We start from the raw sequence: 27,569 nt of genomic DNA, 5'->3' as shown, positions 1-27,569 counted from the left end.
ACTTCCGGAGCGCTCGTGGCGGCTCCGCGACCGTTCTCTCGACCGCTCCCTCGACCTCCGGCCGGACCGGGACCGCTCTCGACGCGGGGCCGACACCCGGAGCTCGAGAAGCTTGCGGGACCGCTCCCGTCTAGCCTTAGTCGTCAAGGCCCGGCAGTCGACGCAGGACTCCACGTCGTGGTCCGCGCCCAGGCACCGGAGGCAGAGTCGATGGTGGTCGGTGACCGACATCGTGTGAACACACCCGTCACAGTTCTTAAAACCGGGCATCCTACCGGCACCTTAAGAGTTAGAGTTATCAAAAAACTTTGGTCAAAAGACCGGAGTACTGCTCTTCGGATCTGCGCTAACTGGCGCGGAAAAAAGAAGAACTGACGTCAGCGCGCGGAGGCGGCGTCTATATACTCCAGCGACGTCATCACGGCGCACGACGCCGACGACGGACGCGGAGCCGCAGGGGACGCCTGCAGACGACGCCTACCGACGCGCAGGGGTACTGCTACGCAAAAGTTTCCGGATCCAGACTGACGCCTGGGGATATTCTAAGGTAAGGAATCTAATACTAACCTGTTTCTTTCAGATCTGCGTCCTAGCCAGAACTGCTCCGATGAAGGGGAGCTTCTCAGAGGGACTCAGGTGAGACTTCGGCACATTGATGGATAATCCCAGCAAATGCAGGAGGTCGGCCATAGTCTGAAGGTGGGTGACAACTGCTTGGGGCGAACCCACCTTCAACAACCAGTCGTTGAGGTAGGGGTAGACTGACACCCCTGACCTGCGCAGGTGAGCTGCGACCACTGGCATCACTTTCGTGAACACTCGAGGGTCGCTGGTAAGGCCATAGGGGAGCACGGCAAACTGAAAATGCTCCTGGCCTACCGTGAACCGCAGGTAACGCCGGTGGGCCGGCAGGACAGGGATGCGAAAATATGCGTCCTGCAAGTCTAACGCTACCATCCATTCTCCAGGGTCGAGGGCAGTCAAGACCTGAGCCAGAGTCAGCGTCTTGAACTTGAGGTCCAAGATGGAGCGCAAGCCTCCTTTGTCTTTCTTGGGGACCAGAAAGTAGTGGGAATAACAACCACGTCCTACTTCTGGCCCAAGAATGCGCTCAATGGCCCCCTTGGCCTAGAGGGCCATAACTTCCTGTTGGAGAAGAGCAAAGTGATCCCCCGACATGCAGAGGAACTGAGGTGAAATGCTTGGGGGGGGGGGGGGTAGACTCGAAGGGGAGGGAGTAACCCCTCCGGGTGAGTTGCAGCTCCTACTTGTGGGAAATGAGAGCACGCCACTGGGGTAGGTGATATCGAATCCTGCCGCCCACAGGCGTGGGGGGCCCCCCCAAAGCTCGGACTAGGAAGGCTTTCAGGCGGATGCCGCGGGAGGATAGGTGGACTGACTCGCACGCTGGCCCCCTGTGCTGCCACGGCGGCCTCCACGCCCACGGCCGCACTGAGTTTGGTTCTGCGCAGGCTTCTGACTAAACGAGCGGGCAGGGGCGCCCTTTCTGTGGCCATGAAATGAATCAAAAGTTGATGTGGCCGGGCGCGTGGTGGAGAGACCCAAGGACATGGCCGAGAGTCCTTAAAACACTCCAGCGCACTGTCAGCTTTATCGCCAAACAGGCGAGTGCCATCAAACGGCATGTCCATGAGCGAGCTCTGGACATCTGACGAGACCCCTGTAGATCTCAACCAGGCATGGCGACGAAGTGCCACAGTCGTAGAAACCGCCCTACCGAGAGAGTCTGCGGTGTCCAAACCACACCTAATGGCTAACTTAGCTGCATCTTTACCTTCGGCAACAGCTTGGGACAGCACAGCTTGGACCGCCTCAGGACACCGAGGCAACACCTGTGCGACTGTATCCCACACCGCGTGGGAATAGTGGCCCAATAAGCATGCGGTTTTCACCGAGCGCAGCCGTAAGCTAGCCGGAGAGAACAACCGCTTGCCGAACTGCTTCAGCTTCTTAGAGTTCTTATCCAGCGGAGCCATGGGAAAGGCACTCTGGTACGTCAAAGCTTGGATGACCAGGATCTCGGGCGTAGGATGAGTGGTCAGAAAGGCAGGTCACTCGCAGCCAGGCGATGCCGTGCGACGTTCTTATCCACAGGGGCCCTTGTAGCTGGCTGCGACCAAGTGCCCAGTAAGACGTCAATGAGGGCGTCATTAAATGGCAGCAGGGGTTCCGACGAGGTGGACGCCGTTTGGAGCATCTCAGTGAGAAGATTAGTTTTTAGCGCCACCGTAGGGAGATCAAGGTTGAGGACCTCAGCTGCCCGACGGAGCACCACCGTGTAGGAGGCGCCCTCCTCCATGGTAGGCGGGGGAGAGGCAAACCCTAGGTAAGAGGAGACATCAAGGCTGCCGGCCTCCTCTAAGTTGTCCGCCCAGTCCTGCTCAGAGTCACACTGACGAGCAAGAGGGTCCTCGGACCCCTCCCAGTCGTCCTCCACCTCCACTGCACATGGTAAAGACTGCGGAGGCAGGGCAGGGACCGGGGAAAGAACAAACTGCATCGGGGATGGCGCCGGACGGGGCCGAACTGGCGCCATTTCTAAATTCGGATCCCAGGTAGGGACAAAATTGTCCTGGACTTGGGGCGGAACCATATGTATCCACTGCGGCGCCGGAGGTGGACCTGAGGGCGGCGCTGGGGCCGGAGCCGGCAACGTGGGACCTTGTGGCAGCGTCGACAGCCCAACAGGACCGGACACGGGACCGTGGAGTCCAAGGGAGCGCCGGCCTGAGGCTTAAAAAGGCAGTCCATAGCAGCAAGAAATTCTTGCACCTGTGCGGGAGTCGCCGACAGACCCGGGTAAGGTGGGTAGGCCGCCGGGCACCGAAGGAGCTGCAGGGGCAGAACCCCTGCCCCCCTCAGCCGCATCCGGGGACAGATGGGGGGGGGGGGGGGGGGGGGGGGACACGTCGGAGAACGACAACGTTTCTTCGACTTCTTTTTGTGTCGTCTCTTACCCGAATCTGAGGGTGAAGACTTGGAGCCCGAGGAGCAATGATGGTGGCCCCGCGAGCGTTCTCTAGAACGGCCCCTGGATCGTGAGCGGCGCTGGGACGAGTGCCAGACCTCAAGCAACTTCCAGGGTCGCACCCTCAAGGCCTTCGGGACATGGCTTGACAGTCCAAACAGGACCGGGAGTCGTGGTCGCGCTCTAGGCAGTAGAGACAGACGTTGTGGGGGTCCGCCACCGACATATTGCGAAGGCAGGCCCCGCAGGACTTAAAACCAGGCATCACTATGTGCACCAGAGAAGACTTACAGGAGACAAAAGTCTCCAAAAAGGTAGTCAAAAAGTGACTAAGGTACGTGCTCTAACCGGATCTGCGCTTACTGGCGCGGAAAAAGAAAGGACTGACTTCAGCGCGCCTGGGTGGCGCCTAAGTAGTCTCCGTGACGTCATCTCGGCGCTTACGATGTCAGCGACGGACACGGAGCCGCACAACGCCACCTACTGACGCTAGCGAAAACTTTCCAGATCCAGTTTGACGCCTGGGGATATTCTAAGGTAAGGAATCTATCACTAACGTGTCTCTTTCAGATGTATAAAATTGAAAATTAATTAATGTTAATGTTGGCATGGATCCATAGCAGAGGTGTCACTTTAATATACATATAGCATCCGTCCTAGCCGCCAGTATGCTTTATTTAGACCTGACCTCTTCCTAAAAAGAAGTGGTCTGTTAAGACGATATTCACATGCACTCTGGGACATGGTCAGCGAGATCTTACAGGCAGTCCTTGAAGAATGTTGAGCCTCCTTGGCTGAAACCATCTAGGATGGTCAAGAAACAGCCAAATACATAATAAATTCCAGACTGGACACTACTGACTGCTTGGGTAGTTGTAGCTATTGTGGTGCTGTGATATCAAAGATAGAGGAGATCCTTAGGCTTCTCAGGAGACATGCAGGAATCACTCATGGACATGCCTTTCAAAATCTCTCGCCTATATGGCAAAAAGGGTGATTCAGCCCTGGAAGTACTTTAAAGAGAGCTGAGCCAAGGGAGTTACCTTAGGTTTTTATTGTCCTGCTACACAATTTCCTCAGCTCTTTTGTCCCATTAGATATATTTCAGAGGTTTGGAAAACTGGCAGCTCCACCGCCCACCACCCCTGCAACAGTCATCCCAGTCCTTTCGGGGACATCAATGGGGACCAAGCAGACAACACAAAGGCCACAAGGGGCAACAAACCTATCGGTATCCTGCCCCTAAGGTAACAGTCTCTAAACCACTGTAGTTTGCCCTTAGTGGCACATGACCCCTCCCCATCCAACGCCTGTGGGAGATACCAAAAAAGGTATGGGGGAAAACTAAATTGTTCAGATCGTTAGTGTGCTAGAATGTTCATGGAAATATTGTGATCTGCATGAAAGGGTCAGTCCAAGTAAGAAAAAAAAACTTATTTGACACCAACAATATAAACATTTATGTTCCCTCCTTTTCGTTACGCTATTTCCACTGACAACCCATGTCAATTCATGCCTGAGCTTGATTTATCAGCCACACACCTTCACAGAAGGGTCCAAGAGCGACTTCTGCTTTTTCTCCTCATCTGCACAGGCCTCTGGCTTCCACAACGACCAATACTCTGGGTCAGTCGTTACAGTACTGCTCCAGAAGGACTCCAATGTACTGTTTAACAAATCTGACCACAACAAAGTCACATCTCCATGTTGAATCTGAGGTGGATAAAGAGAAACGGAAACTCAGAGTTCAATACATCTGCAACACTTATAACAATTTCCACTATGTAACACTGTATTTTCATGCAATCTAAATTGAAAATGTCAGAGCTGTTGCCTATTTTCTTACTGTTCATAGGATAGGGATACATTTTACTACCTTCTTGAGATGCAACAGGTACCAAAAACTCTTCAACTGCTGTGCTGATGCTGGCGTGCACTTAAGGCAATAGGCAGCATGCGGTCTCAACTCTGAAAGTATGCCAGAACTTTGCTTGTTATTCTCTCTGTCAAATGCAACAAACAGAAAAAGAATAAATCAACTCAGAATAGTGCGTTAGACTTGCAAAAGTTGTGCCACCTGACATATCAGTTTTAGTAAAAAGTTGAACTGGATGGATACCAACTGAAAAAAAAAGTGAAATCAAGTAAGACTCATATGTAACTTTGGCACAGCAAACAGGTTTAAAAAACAGATGTATGTACTATATATACACAAGTTACTTCCCTTCGGTAATGATGTATATGGTAGAGATGTTGTCTAGCCACAGATTCCTTAACTTAGAATTATCCCCAGGTGTCAGACTGGATCTGGAAATTTTTCGCAGCAGCACCTCTGCGCGCCGGGGTACAGCGCCACACGACCCCGCCCTGACGTCGTCCACGGATGTGACGTCAGCAAGGTCATTTAAGTCTCTCCCGGGGCGCTGACGTCAGTTTTCTTCAGAGAAACTTTTACGCGGCACAACGCAGTCACCAACAAAACTGTGAAAGTATGGGAACAGTGTGCGAAGGAGGAGAAATCCCTAAAACAAAGAAATCGGATGGTGCGTAAGAGGAGTATGAGACAAAGAGGGCGCAAGCAATGCGGAACCTGCGGGCCGTGGAAGGCAGTGCCAGACACGAACAACTTGTTTAACACCGTAACAGTCAGGTTACTGTCAGCCCACAAAAGCACAGCCCAACTTGTGGATGCTGAATGAAAGTTGCAAAAGGAAGGAGGGGTAACCACCCCAGGGTAGGATGACCTGAGACCTGCCAAGGACAAGCCTATGGTGGGGAGGGGGTGAAAGCCCGCAAGGAGGCGCTGAACCGCCGAGTCGGCGTGGGTATTAAACAGAAGGACCCCATCAAAAGTCAGTCCAAAAAGGCGCTCCCGATTATTCTCTGGGAAGACACCATCCCGCAACCAAGCATGTCGTCGTAGTGCAACAGAACCGGCCATAGCCCAGCCTAAGGAGTCTGAGATATCAAGGGCCGACCGGATAGGAAATTCTGCCAGGGCACGTCCGTCACAGACATGATAGAGGAGGTCAGCACGAGCACCCTCAGAGGTTGAAGAGAGAAGAAACTCAGCAGATTCCCAAAGGGCAGCAGTAGCCAGAACCAACACACACACTGTATTGAGGGAGCAAAGAGCCACCCTAGTGGAGGCGAAAATATTACGACCCAACGACTCCAGCCATCTAGACTCCCGGGAGGGAGATAGCAACAGCGGAGGCAAAGAAGGAAAGGCAGTTTGCAGAACGAGCCCCTGAACGTCCGGATGAACAAACAAGCAAACCGGATAATTCGGGGCAGGGTGGTGGCGGTGCATGATGGGACGAGCAGCCGGATCACCCGACGCCAGCCGAGCCCAGGTCCCCAGAAGGGCAACATAAAAGGAGGTTTCGAAAGGCAGAAGCGGCTCTACATCCCCCGAACAGTGGTGGAGAACCTCCAACAGGGGGTCAACAGGCAGGGGAACTGAAGGGGGCTGCATACGCAGAATGCGGGCGGCCATGGAAACAACCACTACAAAGGCCGCACCAGCCTCGGTAGCCCTCCGAGGAGGGGACAGTAACTTATCCATGGGTGAGGGCTGTAAGCTAAGCCGCCCACTCCAAGGGGATGGTCTGATGAAAGGAGGAGCAGACCAATGTACAAAGGGAGGAAGCCCCATGGACGAATGAGGGTCCTGAAGGGGCTCTTGAGGAGGCGGAGAGTCCGCCGGAGCCACAAAAGTCCGGGAACTAGTGCCTCCTACAACAGGAGGAAGGGAGGTTGATGACCTCGGTGACAGGAATTACCAGGGACGGGCGAGCAACGCACACGGGAACCAGACTGCAACCAAAGCCGCAAACGGAACCCTCTGCTACTGGGACCTGCCGCCGAGAGGCCGGGGGCCAAGACGACTCCGACTGGGACAAGCAAGCCGAAAGTAGCTTCATCTGGCGCTACCGCCGGGACTTCGCTTGAGTTGATGGCAGGCGTCGCAATCTGTCGAGTCGTGGTGTTCGCCCAGACACCACATGCAGATAAGGTGTGAGTCAGTCGTGGACATTTGCCGTGAACAGGAGGCACACATCTTAAAGCCCGAATGCAGCGCACACTGTTCCAGACGGAAAAGCATCAAAAGGGCCTGATAACAGGCCAGAGGAACCGCTTACTCCGGATCCGCGTTGCACGCGGAAAAAAAGGAAACCGACGTCAGTGCGCCGGGAGGGACATATATGACCTCGCTGACATCACATCCGTAGACGTCAGGACGGGGTCGTGGTGCTGCTGCAACCATTTTCCGGATCCAGTCTGAGGATCATTCTAAGTTAAGGAATCTGCGGTTAGATGTCTCTATCAGATACATTTGTCACTTGATGAGCAGCAAGGCAATTTCAGCACAGGTTATTGGACATGTATACACACACACACACACACACACCCCCACACACCCACACACACACACACCCACCCACACACACACACACCCACCCACCCACCCAAACACCCACCCACCCACCCCTCTGTTTTTCTGCACACACATCATTTTGTTTTTCTGATTTCCATTTGTTTTGCCTTAACCAAGTGTGTTGGCTCTAACATTCAACTAAATATAGAGCTAGATGCTAAGGTTCCATCACAAGATTCAGGCTAGAGGATCTATCAGAAGAAAAAACAGACTCAAAACAGGAAGCAAATTTGCTAGAAGTTTGCAATGGTTTAATATTTTCCTTAGAGCACGAATTGGGTGGAGGACAAAAATTGAAAGTGAAGGCGCGAGACTGTATCCGGAAAAACGTTTTGCCACAGCATCCCTGCGTGCCGGGGGGACAGGACCATGTGACTCCGTCCAGGTGTTGTCGGCGTACGTGACATCAGCAAGGTCACGTAAGTCCCACCCTGGCACGCCTACGTCAGTTTTCTTCGGAGAACTTTTCCGCGCCACAACGCGGAGCCAGTACGCAAAACTGTGAGAGTATAGTAACAGTGTGCGGAAGAGCAGAAAAAGTGTAAAAAGGAATGGTGAGGAACAACACCATAAAGACCAGGCACTGCAGTACCCAAAGGCAGGGAAAATAATAAAAAACAGAGCCCAGCCCTGAGCAGCAACCCTGCCAGTACGGAGATAGCCCCCCTTGGAGACAAAGAACATATGTAAAAAATGTCATAACATGTTGCAGGACTATAACCCCAACCACAAACAATGAAGGGGAACCAGTCCGGTACAAACCAGGAACGGCAAAACTCCAAGACAGCCCCATCACAGAGTGTGACAACCATCATAAGGAACAAAGGGCAGAGGCCCAGCCAAAAGACCCCAACCTTGAGGATAGCAGAGGGCCCAGAACCATAGTAATAAATGTAAAGGAGGGGGAGGTAGGCCCCAACCTGGAGCTACCAGAGCATAAGGGCTCCGAACTACCTATAAACCTATCCTCCAATATGCCAAAAGGAAAGGATAGGGAACAAATAAACAGGATGAACATCCCGTCAGAAAGAAGGGAAGAATGTACTCATAGAAGACACAGCCGCCCACAGGGAACTGAGTGCAGAAGACCAAGCCAACAGTCCTCGCAGAACTGGGAGGAAGGGCGGGCCGTGAAAGAATCTGCGGCTAGAATCGTCTCTACCGGATACATCGTTACCTCTGATCGAGACTACTAGCCGTAGATTCCTTAACGTAGAATAGACACCCTAGCCATACCCAGAGGGGAGGAGGGTCTGCAAGAGGACCCCACCCGCCTAGACATAACAGAGTCCCACAGGGGATGGTTCCAGCTGAGAGGGCAAAGAGCCCCGTCCCCCAGGCAAGGGGAACCCCTACACTTAGAAGACCACCGACCCCAGAGGGGACGCGAGAAGACAAGAAAGAGGTAGCCCGTCCTCACTCAGCAGAGGAAAAGAGGGCAAGGCGAAAGGAGGCCAAAGCACACCACACCCATACGAGGCAACAGTACCTCCACCCAAGGTCAAGACAATAAGAGGAGCACAGAGGGTGAAGAATAACCTAGAGACTCTAAGGAAAAGAGGAAGAACAAAGGCAAGCCCCCCCACCGGGAACACACCCAGTGAAGAGGGCAGCCAAGCATATCACAGCCTGAAGGTAACAGACCAGAGAGAACGGCGCCGTCAGCAATAAGCAGGCGGAAGAAGACAGGGAAACCAGAGGTCACCTAGGAAGAACCATCCAACGCTCAGCAAGGACAGACTGTGCCCGAAAGGGGGACAAGAACACAAGAGCCATCTGATCCCCAGGGAGGAGAGACAGAACTGAATGCAGGGCCCACTGGAAGAAGTGGACAAGGCAAGGATGACTGTCCCACTAAAGGGCCAAAAGGTCACAATGGTGCAGAAAGACAGTAGGTCGGCACCGGCAAGCACAACCAGACGCCGAGAGCACTGCAGAAGGGTGCTCTCAGGGCAAACCAGACATCAGCCAAAGACGGAGAGCAAGAGGGCGAAGAAGGGTCCGGACATGCTCCAGGGAGTCATCTGCACACACAGCCCAAAAAGAAGTGGAACCAGACAGAGCCAAGACGCCAGGACGCAGATAGCAGGCCAGACCAGGCGAACAGCGCAGTGACCCCGGAGAAGAACACTCAGGGGCGCAATTCAAGCCATTCCAACAAGAGGATTGCATCCGCAACATACCGTAACACCACGGAGAGCAGAGGCCCGAAGGCGACCATAGCTCTCCAGCGCCTGACAGAGCTATATAACATCTACCACTGCCCCACATAGGGCATGTTAAGTCCCAAGCCATGGGAACCTCTTAGGATAAAATTTCCGCAGCAGAGGACAACAGAAATACTCACAGAAAAACCCGCAGAAGGCTTGTCAAGCAGCCAAAGAGAAAAAACACAGAAGGCCTAGTCTCAGGACCACCATGGTGTAGAAACCCACCAAAAACAAACAGTCACGAAGGGCCGGCCAGCAGCCAACAGAACCACAGTCCCAACAAGGAGGACTCGAATGCACAGGAGGCACACAGAACACACAACTGGGGCGACTCACCCCAACGGAAGAACACCTCCCAAAAACCAGATCAACTCACAGGTCACTGAGGGGGAGAAGGAGGAGGAGGAATAGGAGGAGGAGGTGGCCGAAGCCCCGCCAAGAATCTCTGAATGGCCGAGTCAGCAGGGGAGTGAAACAAAAGAACGCCATCGAAAGGAAGGTCCACCAGCTGTTCCCAAACGTTCTCCAGGAACACACTGTCCCGAAGCCAGGCATGGCGACGAAGTGCAACCGAAGAAGCCATGGCACGACCCAGCACCTCCGAGATGTCCAGAGCGGAGCAGAGAATAAACACCGCCAGCTCCCGGCCATCCAACACATGTGCCTCAAATCAACACAGGCACCCTCCTGAGAAGAGGCAGACATAAGGGATTCCGCCGAATCCCACAAGCAAGAAGTGACCCTAGCCAAAACACACCGCGTGTTAAGGGCCTGCAGAGCCGCACTTGAGGCGAATATATTGCGCCCACAGGAGTCAAGCCAGTGGGCCTCCCGTGACGGGGGAGACAATAGCGGCGGCAGAGAGGGAAAGGCATTCTGCAAAAGAAGGCCTCTGGTAGAGGAGTGGAGGGAAAGACACCGGATTACACGGCACCGGATGGTGGCGGTGCAGAAGGTGTTGGGGGACCGGGTCCCCCATAGCGGGACGGCCCCAAGTCCCCAAAAGAGGAGAATGGAGGAAACTTTCGAAGGGAAGCAGCAGCTCCATACCACCAGAGCCCTGATGGAGAACTTCCAGAAGATGATCCACAGGGAAATGGGCAGCTGGCTCACCAATGCGCAAAATTCCCACACCTGCCTCCGTAGGGCTCCGCGGAGGGTAAAGCAGCTCCTCGGTATGCGACGGCTGCAAGCTAAGGCGGCCATCCCCCAAGCCAACCATAGGAATGAAGGGCCAGGTCCGGAAAGTAGGAAGAGGGACCGAGGAGTGGGGGACCTGCGGCTTCTCTGGCGAAGACCGTGGCCGCGGAGACGGCGAGGAGTCGTCCTTAGACGACATCGGGGAAAAAGCCACGCCGCGTCGGTCCGTCTCCGGTGAGGATGACACCAGCAAGCCTCGAACTTCTGGAGAAGAAGCACCCGAGGATGAGTCATCGGCCAGAAGCCGGCCTGGCGCCGTAGAGTCCGCAATCTGAGGCAGGACATCGTCGTCCGACGCCAGGGGAGACGACGGAACGACTGCCGCCACAGCGCTCGCGCAGGAGATCGGGACTGGGCCGGAGCTGGGGCAGCGAGGGAACCGCGCGGGAAAGGCGTCGACCTGACCTCCGACGAGGCAGCCACCGGCGTGGATGGGTGAAAGGGAACCAGGGGAAGGACGAGGGGTCCTGCGCCAAACTCGGACTGTGACCGGACGAGAAGGGCCCTCCGCCAGCCCCTATGGCGCCGCTAGGGCCAGCAGCCGCTGGCACCGAAGCGGCATCACTTCGGCCTCGGACGAGGCCACTGCCTGTCCCGAGGACCGAGTGGGACTCGGAGATGCGACCAGAGTCCCGGCGACCTCCCGCGACATCACAGGGACTCCTGCAGGAGTTAGTTGCGATGCAGAGGCACCGTGGTCCGAAGGAGGGACCCCCAAAGGCCTGCACCCCAACGGCACCACATCCTCCGAACCTGGATCCGAACTAGTCGGCGATGCTACGGAGGGCCCCGCACACTGCAAGGGATCCGCTGAGATCCCAGGAGGGGAAGGAGGAGGCGATGAAGTCAGCGAGGCCTGCAAAGCCGCTGCATATGTCTCCATCTGGGCCCTAGTCGCCCCCACACCGGGAAACGGCAGATAGGGGGATGACACGCGGGGCCGCACTACCCGTGGAGAGCCGCGCCACCAACAGACAGGGAACCGGCACTCGGGGACAAACTGCGACACTTACCGATAGGTGAGCAACGCTCTTGCGGCCTGGGAGAAGGACGATGTAGAAGACGGAGGCCATGTTTTGAGAAACTTCCGCAGGGGCTGGGCGAGGTGACGACGCCGACTTGGACATGCGGGCTGAGAGAAGTTTCATCCGGCGCTCCCGCCGGGACTTCGGTTTCATCTGCCTGCACGCCTCGTAATCAGTGGAGTCGTGGTGTTCCCCCAAACACAACATGCAGATGGGGTGAGGATCCGTTGCCGACATCAGGCGTCCACAAGACAAGCACGTCTTAAAGCCCGAAGGCATTCGCACACTGTTCCCATACACACGCAATAGCGAAAATGAAATGCCTGAATAAGCCCGGAGCACAATTCGGATACGCCTTGCACGCGGAAAAGGAAAAAACTGATGTAGGCGCGCCAGGGTGGGACTTATGTGACCTCGCTGACGTCACGTGCGCGGACAACGCCTGGGCGGAGTCTCGTGGTGCCGTCCCCCCCGGTGCGAAGGGATGCTGTGGCAAAAAGTTTTCTGGATCCAGTCTCATGCCTGGGGATAATTCTGTGTTAAGGAATCAGCGGCTAGTAGTCTCTATCAGATATAAAATACTAAATTAATTGTGCATGATGTAATGAAAGGACTCAGTATAACAATGTAGCTTTTTTTTTTGTCTGGGCCATCAAACGTCTACATTGACAGAACATGTACAGAGTCCCAATTTGTGTTGCTGTTGGAAATTGTAAAATGAGGCATCCGCATGGAGACAGCACTGACAGCTGGCTCAAGTGGTTATGCATTGAAAAATCTCTACTAAACAGAAGGCTGTGAAAAGAAAAATTCATGCCTGAAACATTAAGAATTCTAAAAATGTAAAAGAACAACTGCATTGATCTGAACCAGGAGAATCACATAGAAGGCATTTACAACTCAAAACATTGAATTGGAAGAGGTATTTATGCTCTCAGAAAAAACATCAGTTTATTCCATGTCCTATGTTGTCACCACATGTTGCTTTCCTGTAGGAGAACACATCTTGTAACCTGGCTACTGCTTTCACTGAAGGTCAGCGAGGCAGAGAATCACCTGTAAAAGGTCTTGTTTGAGTTTTACCTTTCACCGCATACATGAGCAATGATATCAGCAGTCAGTTTGTACTGCCAAAGCAAAGCTAGGTATTCCATTGCAGGCCATGTCTGAACCTTGCTGGATAGCTGGATTAAAGATTCTGTGTCTGTCCGGATGTCAACAGCATCATCACCAGGTAATACTTCAGAATGACAATTCAGAACACCAGTCTCCTTCAGTTTGGAACAGATCAGATCCACAGAGCTCTTTATTTCATCTGCATAAAACAAAGAAAAAAATGGCCTGAAACAACCATACTCTAGCACTGTGACAGTACATAAGTTTGGTCTGTAGAGTCAAATATCCCAAAAAATCACTAAGTGAGTAAACCCATTTTTTTTATCTCAAATCTGTTATATAGGAAAATGTATACATGCAAATTAACAAACGTATAACTTAGATTATCAACGGGCCAAGGATAATAGTAACCTGATTGTTTTGCACATGCAGCACAGCAACATGCTGAATCTCAAGAATCTAGACAATAGTGGACTCATACGGAGTCATTTTGCTTGGAAAGTGAGGAGAAGTATGTGTTAATCAAATTTAAGTTGCAACATTGTTGATAAAGGATACACAAACGATCATGCAAATGGCAACTGCTTACAATATTTCTTTGCATAAAAGAAGTCTCTACAATTAGCACAGCCACTTGTGTTGGTGTCATGACACGCAAAAGGGATGGCAAGGGTGGAGGAATAGTCTCTAATTCTGCTTGGTGTCCAATTTAGAATCCCAAGTTGTATCAACTGGCTGAATGGGACTGATAAAGGCTCTGAGTCTTGTATAATGCCTCACCCTAGGGAGCAGTGGCAGACCTAAAGATTCCAGGCGAATCAAAAGTGCAGCACAGAATCCTAACTGGAAATAGCACTAAGCTGATTCCTATGCTAGCTCCTTGTTTATTCCGAACCAGAGGAGATGGGAACACTAAGAGCCAGTCCTGTAAAGAATGCTACAGTGCTGGTACAGCAGGAGAGCACGAGTGTGTGTTGGATTGAATTATATGACAAACAACTGTTGCCAGTCTTAAGAGGAAGAGTATAGAGCAGACCCTGAATCATTTATCATGGCCATAAATGCCACAACAAAGATAGAAAAAAGCAGGAAACAGCGAATTTCTTTGTACATCATTCTACCTCAGCTATCAGTAAAAGAAAAAAGGGTTCAGTTCGCCAGCCCCCTTCTAAAGAAACCAAGATAAAGGAGGAGAAGACCAAATAACGTATACTGAAAAGAAACAGGGGGAAAAAATAGAAAATGCAGTGCAACACTCATCATCCTCCATCAGCCTGTTGCAAGCAGATGGCATGAGAGGAGGAGTAGTCATGAAGGGGAACAAGTATTTCCACCAAACAATTTGGAGAACCCATCGGTCTGATGTTATAGACCTCCAGTGGAGCAGGTGATGCCTTATCCTGCTTCCCACCTGGTGGCCATGACTGTAAACGGGCAGACTATAAGTGTTAGAAGGCTGTGGTGGATGGGTGGGAGTTGAGGGCGATTGGACTGGCCCCACCTCGAGCTGCCCGACCAATGGGGTCAGTGGGTACCACGTCCTCAGTCACACAGAGGCTAGGAAGCTTGCGCGCCATATAGGCTGGATATAGACATGGCTGGAAGCCCCTTCGTGGCCACAAAAGGTGGGTATGGTTTGGAAAGCGGCCATGGAAAGGCCCAAGGACCTGGTCATAGCACTGCTGTCCTTAAAGAACTCCAGTGCTGAATCAGACTTGTCTCAAAAGAGACCCGAGGCATTTCCATAAATGGGGTTTGGACATCCCCAGAAAAGCCAGTTCTCAGCCAGGCCTGGCCCCGACCCTGTGCAATACAGGGGGCGAAAGCCTGATTGAGTCCTATGAAGAAGATCTTTTGTCTCAAAGATGGAAAGATGCCGATTTACCCATTTTTCATCCACCTTAGCGGCAAAAGGAAGCAATGTTATTGGCATGACATTTTAAGGCTTGGGTGGATACAGACAAGGTTTCTTTAATAGATGCACCACAGAGACATGCTTCCAGCATTGAGGGGCCCAACCTGCCTCAAAGGAACGGTTGAAGAGGTCAAAGCATAGGCAAGATCACTGACAATGGGATTAATGGCCCAAAAGGCATGCCGTGTTGACGGACCGCAGTGCAAGGCTGGTGAAAGAAAACATTTTTTCCCTAAGGTATCCAGCCTTCTGGATTACCTATCCAGTGGGGTGGTAGGGAAAGTGCCAGGATTTACAAGGGATGTAGAGTTTGGACCACCAGCTCTCTGGGGTGGGGTGTAAAGTGAAGCAGCCTGTGGTGGGCTTCACCAAGTCCCAAGCAGGACGTCTGTACGGGCTTCATTAAATGGGAGAAGTTGCTCTGAGGAGGATACTCCCAGCAGAAGCACCTCCATCAAGACACTGCCATTGAGGGAAGGCTAAGGTCCGGGACCTCATCCGCCCTTCTCACCACCAATGCAAAGAACGCTCCCTCCTCCATAGTCACAATAGTGGGAGAAAGCAAGCCAGTATCTGGATAAGTGTCCTGTCCACTGGCATCTGCCAAGTCTTCACATCAGTCCATTTGGTGACCTAACAGCTGGTTTTCCTCAGGATAAATCATCCCCTCCCAATCCTTCCCGAGTCCTTGCCTATGGGAATAGGGCTAGGGATCCGGCCTGGAAGGCATGGTTCCAGCCGTAGTCGGACAACGGCCCTCCAGCTCCATGTCTGTCAGGGATCAGAATGGGGGCAGAGTGGGAGCGTCAACATAAGTTCTGGTGTAAGAGAAAGACGAGGTGGTACGACCGGTGCCGGTCCAGATCCCTCTGTGGATCTTAAGGGCCTGACTGGCACAGGACCTGCTGGTGTGGAACAAGTAGGGGACCCTCCTAACCCACAGGGCCTGAAGGTGCGCCAGCGGGAAAGGGCCACTCAAATATGAGGTGCATGACCTCATAAAACTCTTGGAGTTAAGAGGGAGTAGCTTGGGCTACCGGAAACACAATATTTCGGGCACCGTGACCAATATCAGGACCTTACTTACGCCCGGGATGGACACTGTTGCGGCGAAGGAGCTTGGGGAATCACTTCCTCAAGGCCTTGGGTGCACAACAAGGCAATCGGAGCAGGTCTTTCCATTGTGGTTACTTTCCATGCTTCAGAAGCATGCAAGATGTGGGTCAGTCACAGACATCTGTCGAAGACCGGCACCACCGGGCTTGAAGCCGGTCTTCCTAGTTAACATCCATGCCACACTAGGTTAGGAATGTTCAAAAAACATTGACAAAATGTCGAAAAAGCTCAGTCAAAAAATGACTGATGGGGTAGGTCTCTCTGGATCTGCGCTGACTGGTGCGGAAAAAAAGGAACTGATGTCAGCATGCTGGGGTGGCGCCTATATAGGCACGTCACTTTCAGTGCGGAGGACGCCAAGAACGCCTCGCTGAACCGAAAGACTCCACCTACAGGCACACAAGGGATACTTCTCAGATCCTAGCCAGTCTGACTCCTGGAGATAATTCTAAGGAAAGGAATCTGTAGCTAGAAGACTATCAGATATGGCATCATTTCCAGCACCAGCAAAGAGTTTGTGCGTCCTGCTCGTCAGGAGGAGCTATTTAAAGTTTCCTGATCCAGTGTGACATCTGGAATATGAAAAGGTGAGGAACCTGCGGGTAGAGGTATACATCTTAAGTGCCTGTGCTGCGTCATCTTGGGAAACACTAGATCCATCCTCTGAAATGAGCACATAATCTGAAATGTTTTTAGGTCACAGTGATCCTTAAGTTGCAGGGCTAACAACCATTGCCAGGACAGATGTTTACTAAAGTGGTTAAATCATGGTCGTAATCATGGTGGGATACATTTTCAATAATGACCCAGAAAGACTATTTGGAGTCAGAAACTGATTTTGATATAACATCTCTCTTCTAGTCACAAAAATGGATACGTTGCATTCTGTCTCAACAAAGAAATGGAAAATTCCCACAAAGAAATCAAAACTAGTGCAGTGGTTAGAAGATTTAAATATATTTGCCTGATTGCTAAGGACTATCGATTAACATCGTAAGGGCCCCATACTCAAATTATGGTTTTAGAAACAGGCTAAATGTAGAGAAAGGAGGGTCTGATTTAGAACATCCTTGAAAAGAAGTCAATAAATCATCAGAAGGATCTATTAAATAATTCTGTAAGATGAATTTAATGATCAGGTGAGTAGCAGGTTAACTCAATTGAATCAGACAATTCCATGTATAGTTTGTCTCCTAATACCATATATTACACAGCCAGAAATACATGGACCAGTTACAGGGAACTGGTCATATTCAGACTAAGGGTGACAGACAAACTGCCTCTGAGGTTTGCAGGTAAAAAGATAGATAGCCCTGAACTAACAATCAGATGCCATCAACCACCTCTTACCCTACAGCCTCAATAGAGTCTCAATTGCTGTTAAATAACCATTTAGAAATGAGGAGCACCTTCATTTGGCTAATAGGTTGTTGAGAACAACCAGGTAAAAACGTGAGGCAGGCTAGAACAAACATGGCAGGTCATTTTTACAAGCCACCTTCTATTTAAGAACTTCTATTTATAAAATCCAAGATAGTAAAATGTTTCCTCCACCGCCCTCCAAGGTAGCGTCCATGCTATATAAATCCCCACTGAGAGTAAGATAACATACAAACATAACATCAATTTTCAAAGCAATCCTAGTTGATTGGTTAGTTAATTCTGATTCGTAGAGATACTCTATATCACAGTAAGAATATCCTTGTGCCATCACAAAACAGTTAAACTCTTACAAATGTCTGTTTTAACGCTGCATGCTAGACCGGGTTTACAAGAGCATGATATACTTTTCGTGATAGTAAAATTAATTCAAATAATTGATACCATGAACACTTCTGTTAATACCCAAATTAAACAACTTGCATTCTGAAGTATGGATAGTACCATTCTCACATCAGCCATTATCAATTACCTGTGTTGACATCTTGCAAGTAATTAGCAGTGAGCGTCATGCCCCAGGCACGCAACAGGCCCTCCTTCACATCCCACCCTGAGACCATTGCTTGTAGGCGGTAGATATCTTGCTGCCTTCCATGCTCTCCCATTACAGGCCTCACATCAACAATCTGCAAGGCTTGACCAAGAACCTTCAACTGGTCAACAACCGCCACCACTGATTCTTCCTATAATACAAAAACACACAATGTATAACTCTGCTCGACACAGTACAGTTATTCTTGACAGCATAAAAACATTCAGCATTATGGAACACATTTGTTGTGTTAGAGCCTCCAACAAACAATGCTTCTTACAGGCAGTCTGAAAGAATGGGTAATTTGGCGATCTGTAAGGAAGAGATTTCAGCCACCTAGGTCAGCCCTATGATTCCACTTCAATGAATATGATGCGCTCTACTTTTAATAGACCAACAGTGTACAGAATGAAAAGCTGCAGGACTTATGAGCAAAGGCCAAGTACAGTAAGTCTGACAGACTGTACAAGAGGTAGAGGAGAGAGTCCAATGTGGTTAACAGACATCTAAAACGTTTATCAACTTGAAGATGTCTTTCTGCTTAGCTAGATGCCTTGTAATCTCCTAAAACAAAATCTACTCATCATTCAGAGTAGTTTAAATTCTCAAAAAATATATGGTTACCAATAAAATGGGCAGAATGTTAAAAATGTGAATACATTTAAAGTTTACTTATGTATTATGGGTTGCGACCATGATATCATAAAAATAATTCCTAAGTTTGGATGATCTGAAGTCAATGTTAAAGAATTGTATAATACTTTTTCAGTAGAAACGGACAAAACCACACATCTGGCAAATACACGATTACTAAAAAATTCAATGTGTTCTTTTCTTGATAATATTTGCAGTCACATAAATCAGCATATTCCATCATAATGCAAGAATTAAAAAACATATGCTGCAACTAACGGACCTTGTATGGAAGAGGCCGTCCCAGCATCTTCTGCAGCCTCTTGAGAGCCACAGAAGCTCCTGAAGGACTTGATAAGCAGCTCTGAATGTGCAAAGAAATTGTTTTAATCTCTTGGGAAATCCTGAAAGCATACAAAAAATAGAAAATGCAGGTTATAATACAAATGCTTAATTGAAAGATTATATGACTAATCTTTATTTAAGTTACTTAGCACCATGGCAATACAAAACAAAAAAAAGACAAATACATAAAATATACATACAATCATTATTCCTTTTAGTTACACTCCTTGGTGCTCATCATTAAAAAAACACTGAAAATATTTTACCTGAACAGGGCAATTGTTTTTCAACAACTGCTAAAGAATATCCACTTTAACTTGAAACCTGAGGACATCCACTACTTAAGCACAGATTCACTGCCTCTTTATATGTATATATTCCATGCCATAAACAATCCCTGTGGAACCAATTTTTTCTCTCATGTAATAGGAGTTTATATCCATATAAGTGACCTAGGGATTTTATCCTGTGCTGAAAGAGCCAGCATATTTACTTGTGAGCTTTGTTGAACTATTGCAATTTGAAGGAATCACACAAATATAGCCATATGCCTGATCTAAGTATGTATAGTAAAATGAAGACATCATTGCGACTCAAAATCAGAGTATGATTCGAAGCATATGAGGAATGTTTTTTAATACTTTAAATCCTTACTGTAAAGATGATATTTGTATATAACACCCTCCTAATAGGGTTCCTTGAAAGGTCCCAAGAGGCTAGCTGTCTCGCATATGCTACATAATTCAAACTTATCCAATGCATTTCTAAGTAACCACTGGCAAAGCTAATAGGTCGGGCCCTAGCTGCCGATCTCTTGGCTTTGCCGGGGCCTGTTTCATTTCGTCATGCTTATTGCACAACTTTATTGCAGTGGAAGCTATCTGGTCCTCAATTATATATTTACTGAAAAATCCAACGGTTACAGGGACGTTAGTCAGACCCTCCAGGATTTCGCGATTTTCCCAAAAATCGCAAAATCTGCAGTTTTGTAAAAATGCCGCGATTTTTACAAAATTGCCCGCGGAATTTCAGAAATCTTTTTTTTTTTTACTACAAAGGCTTGTGAAAACAGATATTTTCACCTCTCAATTCCCAACGTTTGTGAAACGGAGGACCTCTTGTGGCCATCTCGTTGAAGCGCTTACTTTCTCTTGTCCGTTAGTACAGTTAATCCCCCAGACACCAGTGGTAAACAGCTAAGATGCACACAAACTGAGCCTAGTAACCCTTGATTGCAGAGAAATGCACTAGTTTATACATAGTGGAAAAGATGAAACACTAAGAACGCGGAGGTCATTTCTGGTTTCAGCACACAAAGTTCCACTGTCTCTGAGAGAGCAGCAAATAAGACCTCGGGATGTAGATTCACATCTGACTGGAAGTGGACTCTTGGAATGGGATTCGCCCCGCACATGTCATTTAGAGATTCTCAAAGTTAAGTAACAGGGCCTCTTGACAGGGACAGAATTAGAAGGGCAAAGAGGCTTACTCCTATTTATATAGGATTTCGCAGGAGAGGCTAGTTTTGAGGGCGGTTATCGCAGCCGAACTAAGCATGTTAGTTTGTCAATTAACAAGTGCTTAGCTTTGCTTGCTATCTCTAGAGTTCCTTTGATGCCTCATACCGTCCAACGGTTCCAAAAAGTGTGAACTTGCTCCCAGTGTGCACGTCTTTCACTAGCACTGGAGCGCCTAGGTTAGCATCAGAGGAATAAGCACAACAACTGGTGATCGTGTGGCCAGAGAAGCCTCTATCAGGTGAGGTGGTTTGATTTCATCCACCGCACTTCTATTGCTGAGGTGTCCAGTGTTCTAGTGGGGAGCGTTTCGGTACAACCTCACAAAAGAATACAGTGCCCATTCAGATATGGGTCCAGTGGTATACACAAGGTGAAGGACATAGTATGCACAAATATTTTCCTTTGCCATGGGCAAGGGGTCATCGAGAAGTGATCCTGATATGTCATATTTCCATTGATCTGAGGTAATTTGTGACCTCTTGACTCTGGAACGGGGGCCCACTGTTGCAGTGCTTTCAAGAATCTGAGCTGCACGTATCTTTTCCAGTATGGGGGTGACTTCTTCTCTTGACATGGTTGATACCATTTCCACTTTGGGTTATTTGGAGGGGCTTTGAGCGACTTTGTGGCCCCCACGAGCCGTAGCTCGCAACGTGAAGGAAGGACTCGTCTGGCCTGAACACTGCAACTTTGTGGCCCCAACGAGCCGTAGCTCGCAACGTAAAGGAAGGACCTCGCACCGCATCCCGCTTCTCTCCCCCCCTCCGAGCCGCACTGCTCACCCTGCCGCTGATGTGGAAAGGCTGCAACGCATAGAGCGGCTGGGTACGACTCGCACCACCGCAGCGTACAGTCCGCTTCGCACCGTGTTCAAAGGATTACCCGAGCACCTACTTTCAAGGCACGGCGCGTACGCCGCACCGGAACTCAAACGCACCGCACAAAGCACCGTCCCCTCGCACAACGTGACTCTGAAGTCTACGATCCGCACCCAGGATGTCTACGAGCCTGAGATTGCACCGTAAAAGGAGGACGCTGCCTGCAACGCTTCTGTTTTCCAAAGCATCGTCCGTGACAAACTTTCCCATCTAAGGTACTGTGTACGACTCGCACTCTGTGTTCGAGAGCATCGGACATAAGCATCCGCTACGCGCGTTAGACTCTGTTGGTTGATTTCATCACCGTAGGGTCGAACTGACAGATACGTATTGCACAGACTGTTTAAACTACGCATTTTAACAAGAACCCCATTGCTAACAGTATTGTGGTATATTTTGACATTATTTGGTCTTGTGCTAAGCCTTATATAAAGATTCACTATTTTTGATACAAACCCTAGTGTGGTGTCAATTTGTGGTGTTGTCCCTGAGTACTGTATGTGCTCACAAATGCTTAACCTATAACGCCTCTGAGAAAAATCGTCTGCTTGCGCTTAGCTACCTAGAGGGTGAGCAGGGGTTATTTTAAGAAGGTAATCCCCTTATCCTGACTAGAGGAGAGGGTCCCTGCTTGTCACAAGTAATTGCCTGTGTCAACCAGAGACCCCCAAATCGAACACTGACCTTGCCGTTGTCCCTGCGGCACCGCCACGGCGGTTGCCACGCCGCAACCGCGTAGAGGTTGGTTCTGCGGCCTGCGGTTAGCTGGACGTGTGGGGGCGCCCCTTCCTTGGCCATGAAAGAGGAGGAAGTTTGCTGGCGTTGGCGTTGGCATAGGCCCAAGGACTTGGCCGTAGCCCTGGAGTCCTTGAAACGCTCCAACGTCTGCCTTGTCGCCAAAGAGCCGACGGCCATCAAAAGGCATGTCCATAAGGGTGGCTTGGACATCCCCCGAAAAGTTGGCGCAATCGCCCTACCTAGCAAGTCCGTGGTGTCAAGTTCACACAGTATTGAATAGCGTGCTGCATCCTGTCCCTCCTTAAGGGCTTGGGTAAGCTTTGCCTGGGGCTCCACCGGGCACTGCGGCAGCACTTCCGCAACCATATCCCACAGAAAGTGGGTGTAACGGCCCAAAAGGCAGGCGGTGTTTACAGACCGCAACCCCAAACTCAGGGAGGAGAACAGTTTCTTCCCAAACTAATCGTACCTTTTGGATTCCCAATCCGGAGGAGCGGTCTGGAATGCGGTCTGGGAGGTAGAGGCCTGGATCACCAGACTCTCGGGGGTGGGGTGAACGGACAGGAAGCTGGGGTCGCCTGGAGAAGGGCGGTGGCGTCGGGCCACGTTCCGATCTACGGGGAGGCCCATAGAGGGCTCGGACCAGGTGCCCACCAGAACGTCAGTGAGGGCTTTGTTGAACGGCAGTAGAGGCTCCGAGGAGCTTGCCTGCGGTTTGAGCGCCTCAGTGAGGAGGTTAGTCCTCACGGCCGCGACTGGGAGCTCAAGAGCCATGGCTTTGGCTGCCCTAGTCAACACCACGCTGTAAGCAGCCCCCTCCACCGTAGCCACGGTAGGAGGGGAGACAAATCCAGTGTCGGGCGAAGTGTCCAGACCACTGGGCTCCCCCAGCTCGTCTGCCCAGTAGTGGCTCAACTGGCACTGCAGTGCCAGAGGGTCCTCAGACCCCTCCCAGTTCTCCTCGTCATCCATCTCCTGATAGTCAGGAAAAAATGATGGAGCTGGGTTGTCAGTGAAGGCCTCACCGATCGGCGTCGAAGACGGCGCCGGATCCGGACCGGGGCTGGAACCGGGAACGACGGCGTCCGGGGACGGCGCCAGCGGAGGGGTCGTAAGGTCGACCGGCGATGTCACGGATCCAGGCCTGGATCCTGAGGAGCCCTGCTGCGTCGGGACCGGATTCGTTGACGGCGCCGAAGCACCTGACGGCGCAGGGCCGGAGCCGCCGGCCCACTAGGGCTCACAGACGGACCCGCAGGGCCCGAAGGCCCCTCGGTGGGTTCCGACAGGGGGGGGGGGAAGGGCGACCTCATGGCCGTGAGGAAAGCACTACTCTCTTCCGGCGTTGCGTGCAGCCCAGGGACCGGCGGGTATGGAGCTGGACGCGGCGCTTGCGGCTCCGGCGGAGCCGCGTGGGCTGTGTCGCCCGAACCCCCAGCCACGTCACGCGAGCGACGGGGGGAGTTGGAAGAGCGATGACGCTTCTTCGACTTCTTCTTGGAGTGCCTCGACTTACCTGAGGACTTGGAGCCTGACGAGTGATGTTGACTCGTCGAGCGGCGATGACTGAGGCCCCGTGACTGGTCCCTCGATCTCCTCCTGGACCGGGACTAATCCAATCCATAGGCCAAGAGGATAGACCAAAGCTTTGACCTAACTGGTCTGAGAAACTAGACCAAGCGACAACCTGATGTAATATAATACAAATACTATGTGACGCTGAATATTGCAACTGAGTTAGCACAACTACAGCATTGAAACTTACATGTGATTTTCATGTTCCGTAAGCATCGGTGGCATTTTCTCTATAAGAAGCTTCTCCAGCCAGTGCCAATGAAGTGATAAGAGAGCCAGCCCCATAGAGTCAACAGAGACAGAGTTTGAGATGGACCAAAATCGATCTCGCCAATGTAAGCGATTTAGAACCTGCAGAACAAGAAGAATTGTTAGCACCAATATAAGGCTTGACTCAGTATCTTAAATAAAAAGAAAATAAGAGTCTAATAAAATGGCATACAAAATGTACACAGACATTAGCTTGTATCATTTCAAATGGGTTAAAATATTCAAGTAGACAATGACATCCGTGCATTTCAAACGTTTTAGTGTATACCGACAAAAACCTTTTTTTATAAAGTGACACCAAAAATGTAAAAATAAAATTAACTCTGCAGGGTAAGAGTACTCACTGCAACCAGCTCATCTAGTGCTGCCTGGAGGTTTGGACACAGTGCACTACCTGTACTTTGCATTTTGTTCATCGTGAGTTATTACATTGTAATTAAGCACATCAGAAGACTTTACATCACAGGAATTATTTCACTTCACAGGCCTTTACTGAGCAGGTGAGTTAAATGTGAAATTGTGGAGTCAATTTTTGCAATATATGTGTATACACATACATAAGTGTGTATATATACATACACACAAAGGCAGAAATAAATAATGGCACGGTAAGGTGACTTTAAATGTATTTTAAATTGCACAAGCTTGAATTATTTTATTTACTAATAATTTAAGTAATTTCTTGTATTTATGTTTAAAATCCTATATTAATAAAAGAACATAGGTTAATTAAAAAAGAAAGTAATGAAAAAAGACAATATTATTTAACACGAAATATGAATGGACTATTTTAACAATGTTTCATTTAAAATACAAGCATGTGGTTTTAAAAATATTTTTTTTAATTTTAAAGTTTGTGTTTTAAGTGTGGTAAAGAGACTTAAGGTTTAGGGTAGGTAGTGCTTAGTGATAGCAAGGTGATTTTATGGCTCAGAACTGGGTAGTATTTAGGAGTAATAAGGATTATGCTACTTACCAGTATGCATCTGTTCTTGGCATGTAGGGCTGCTGACATTCATATCTGTGCATAGATCGCCGCCTAGTGTTGGGTCCGGATGATTGCACATTGTTGTCCTGGAAGAGTCTTCGAAGTATCACAAGATAGGTGGCTCCTCCCTCGGACTACAGTGCGCATGGGCATCCTCTCCACCCTCAGATTGTTTTTCGCCATTGTGGCAGAGATGGAGTATAGTACAGTAAGAGATGCCCATGCAAAGAATGAATGCTACAGCTGCGACAGGCACCAGGGAGGCGGGTGGGCGATATGAATGTCAGCAGCCCTACATGCTAAGAACAGATGCATACTGGTATGTAGCATATTCCGTTCGAGGCATGTGGGCTGCTGAATTCATATCTGTGCATAGAATGTATAGCAGTGCCTCCCCTAGTGGTGGCTGCCTGTGTCAGCTGCAGCAGTCTGAAAAAGAGTTTTGAGAAAAGCCTGTCCTACAGCAGCTTGCTGCTTGGAATGTACATCTACACAATAGTGTTTGGTAAATGTATGTATGGTTGACCATGTGGCTGCTCTACAAATTTCGTGTAAAGGAATATTCCCTAGGAAAGCCATGGATGCCCCTAGTTTGCGTGTAGAATGAGCCCTAGGGGGGAACTGTTAAGGTGCATTTTGCCTTTAAATAACATATCTGAATGCACTTAACGATCCATCTGGCTATACCTGATTTTGAAATAGGGTTGCCTTTGTGTTGCGGTGAGAAAGCAACAAACAACTGTTTTGTCTTTCGAAATGCCTTAGTTCTATCTATATAGTAGAGGAGAGCTCTCTTGATATCTAGAGTATGTAAGGCCCTTTCCGCTACTGTCTGTGGATTTTGAAAGAACACCGGCAGTTCTATTGTCTGATTTATATGAAAATGGGATACCACTTTTGGCATGAATTTAGGGTTGGTTCTGAGAACTACTCTATTTGCATGTACTTGAATGAATGGCTCTTGAATAGTTAGAGCTTGCAGCTCACTAACTCTTCTAAGTGAAGTAATGGCAATAAGGAAAGCCATCTTCCAAGTAAGAAACTGTAGTTTGCATGAGTGTAGTGGTTCAAAAGGTGGTCCCATAAGTCTGGTTAAAACGATGTTTAGATTCCAGACTGGTGATGGTGGGTGTTTTGGTGGAATTACTCGTTTGAGTCCTTCCATAAATGCTTTAATTGCTGGCACTCTAAACAGTGAAAGGTGTTACCTGTTTTGGAGATATGCTGCTAACACATCTAAATGTATCCTGATGGATGAGTAGGCTAAATTGCAGCATTGTAGGTGCAAGCGATAGCAAATGATATTCTGCGTAGAGGCATCTAACGGGTTGATATTGTTGTTACTGCAGTAAATGACGAAACATTTCCATTTAGCTGCATAACATGCCCTGGTAGTGGGTCTTCTTGCCTCTTTGATAATATTCATGCAGTCTGGAGGCAAGTTTAGGTATCCAAACTCTAGGATTTCAGGAGCCAGATCGCCAGGTTTAGCTGTTGCGGGTCTGGGTGTTGGATTTCTCCATGGTATACTTCGACGACTCTTCCAGGACAACAATGTGCAATCATCCGGACCCAACACTAGGCAGCGATCTATGCACAGATATGAATTCAGCAGCCCACATGCCTCGAACTGGGTTTTTAGGGTTCAGAGATAATGATGTATAAGGTAGTAAGGAGTCTATAAGGTTCAGGATGGATAGCAATTAGTGGTAGTGAAGCTTTTAGAGTTCAGGGATGTCTAGTGTTTAAGGGTAATAAGGAGTTTAAAAAAAGATTTATGGAAGGGTCGAGTTTACAGGTTGTAGGGGTTTACACGGGTCAGGAACAGGTATGGTGAAGTGTTCAGGGGAAGAATGAAGTTTGTATGGTTCAGAGATGGTAATATTTCAGAGTAGTAAGGATTTAAAAAAAATATCATAATTTCAGGGATGGGTAGTGTTCAGGGCTAGTCAAACAAGTTACTTGCCTTCGGTAACTATGTATTTGGTAGAGAAATAGTCTAGCCGCAGATTCCTTAACTTAGAATATCCCCAGGCGTCAGACTGGTCCGGAAAGTTTTGCGCAGGAGCACCTCTGCGTGCCTGTGGGAGCGCCGCCGCACGGCTCCGCCCTGACGTCATCCATGGACGTGACGTCAGTGGAGCCATATATGCCCCGGCGCGCCGACATCAGTTTTCGTCAGACTTTTGCGCATCAGAACGCAAAGCCATCACCAAAAACTGTGAAAATATGGGAACAGTGTGCAGAAAAAGAAAAAACAAGGTATGGCGAATAAACATCACTATAGAAAGACAGTGCCAAGCACTGTATACTGTAAACTGAGGGAGGGAAAGAAGAGCACCACTCTGGGAGAGACCCCTGCAAGTGTAAAGTCCCAACCTCCCTCTGAGGCAGAAGAAGATGCAGAGCATAGGCAGGATAGAACCCTTGGCCTGTGTGAGCCTGTGCCACCAGAGGCACAAGACCAACCATTGAGCTATAGCTCCCCGGTGAACCGTCACAGCAGCCGGCAGCAAGGCTGCAACCACAAGAAATGACAGTGAAGGACAACCAGTCCAAAATCCAGGAGAAAGGACAAACTACTATAAAGCGTCACCTAAAAGGAGACGTCAAATCCAAATAATGGAGCTTTGTCAGA

At 49.5% G+C, this 27,569-nt stretch overlaps 1 protein-coding gene across 1 annotated transcript in view; it reads right to left on the bottom strand.

The window, feature by feature from the left end:
- Positions 1–27,569, bottom strand: part of MDN1 (midasin AAA ATPase 1) — a 2,221,312-nt gene that overhangs the window by 839,454 nt on the left and 1,354,289 nt on the right. Inside the window, exons 54-59 of the mRNA XM_078648266.1 lie at positions 23,864–24,024; positions 18,901–19,021; positions 17,925–18,135; positions 12,949–13,180; positions 4,866–4,992; positions 4,532–4,702 (exon numbers count right to left, since the gene is read on the bottom strand). Coding sequence (XP_078504392.1) covers positions 4,532–4,702; positions 4,866–4,992; positions 12,949–13,180; positions 17,925–18,135; positions 18,901–19,021; positions 23,864–24,024 — 1,023 coding nt within the window. The remainder of the gene's footprint in view (positions 1–4,531; positions 4,703–4,865; positions 4,993–12,948; positions 13,181–17,924; positions 18,136–18,900; positions 19,022–23,863; positions 24,025–27,569) is intronic.

The sequence above is a fragment of the Lissotriton helveticus genome, chromosome 6 (assembly GCF_964261635.1).
Source record: "Lissotriton helveticus chromosome 6, aLisHel1.1, whole genome shotgun sequence".
Taxonomy (NCBI): domain Eukaryota; kingdom Metazoa; phylum Chordata; class Amphibia; order Caudata; family Salamandridae; genus Lissotriton; species Lissotriton helveticus.
Note: the sequence above shows the minus strand (reverse complement) of the source record. Positions and strands in the feature narration are given on the sequence as shown.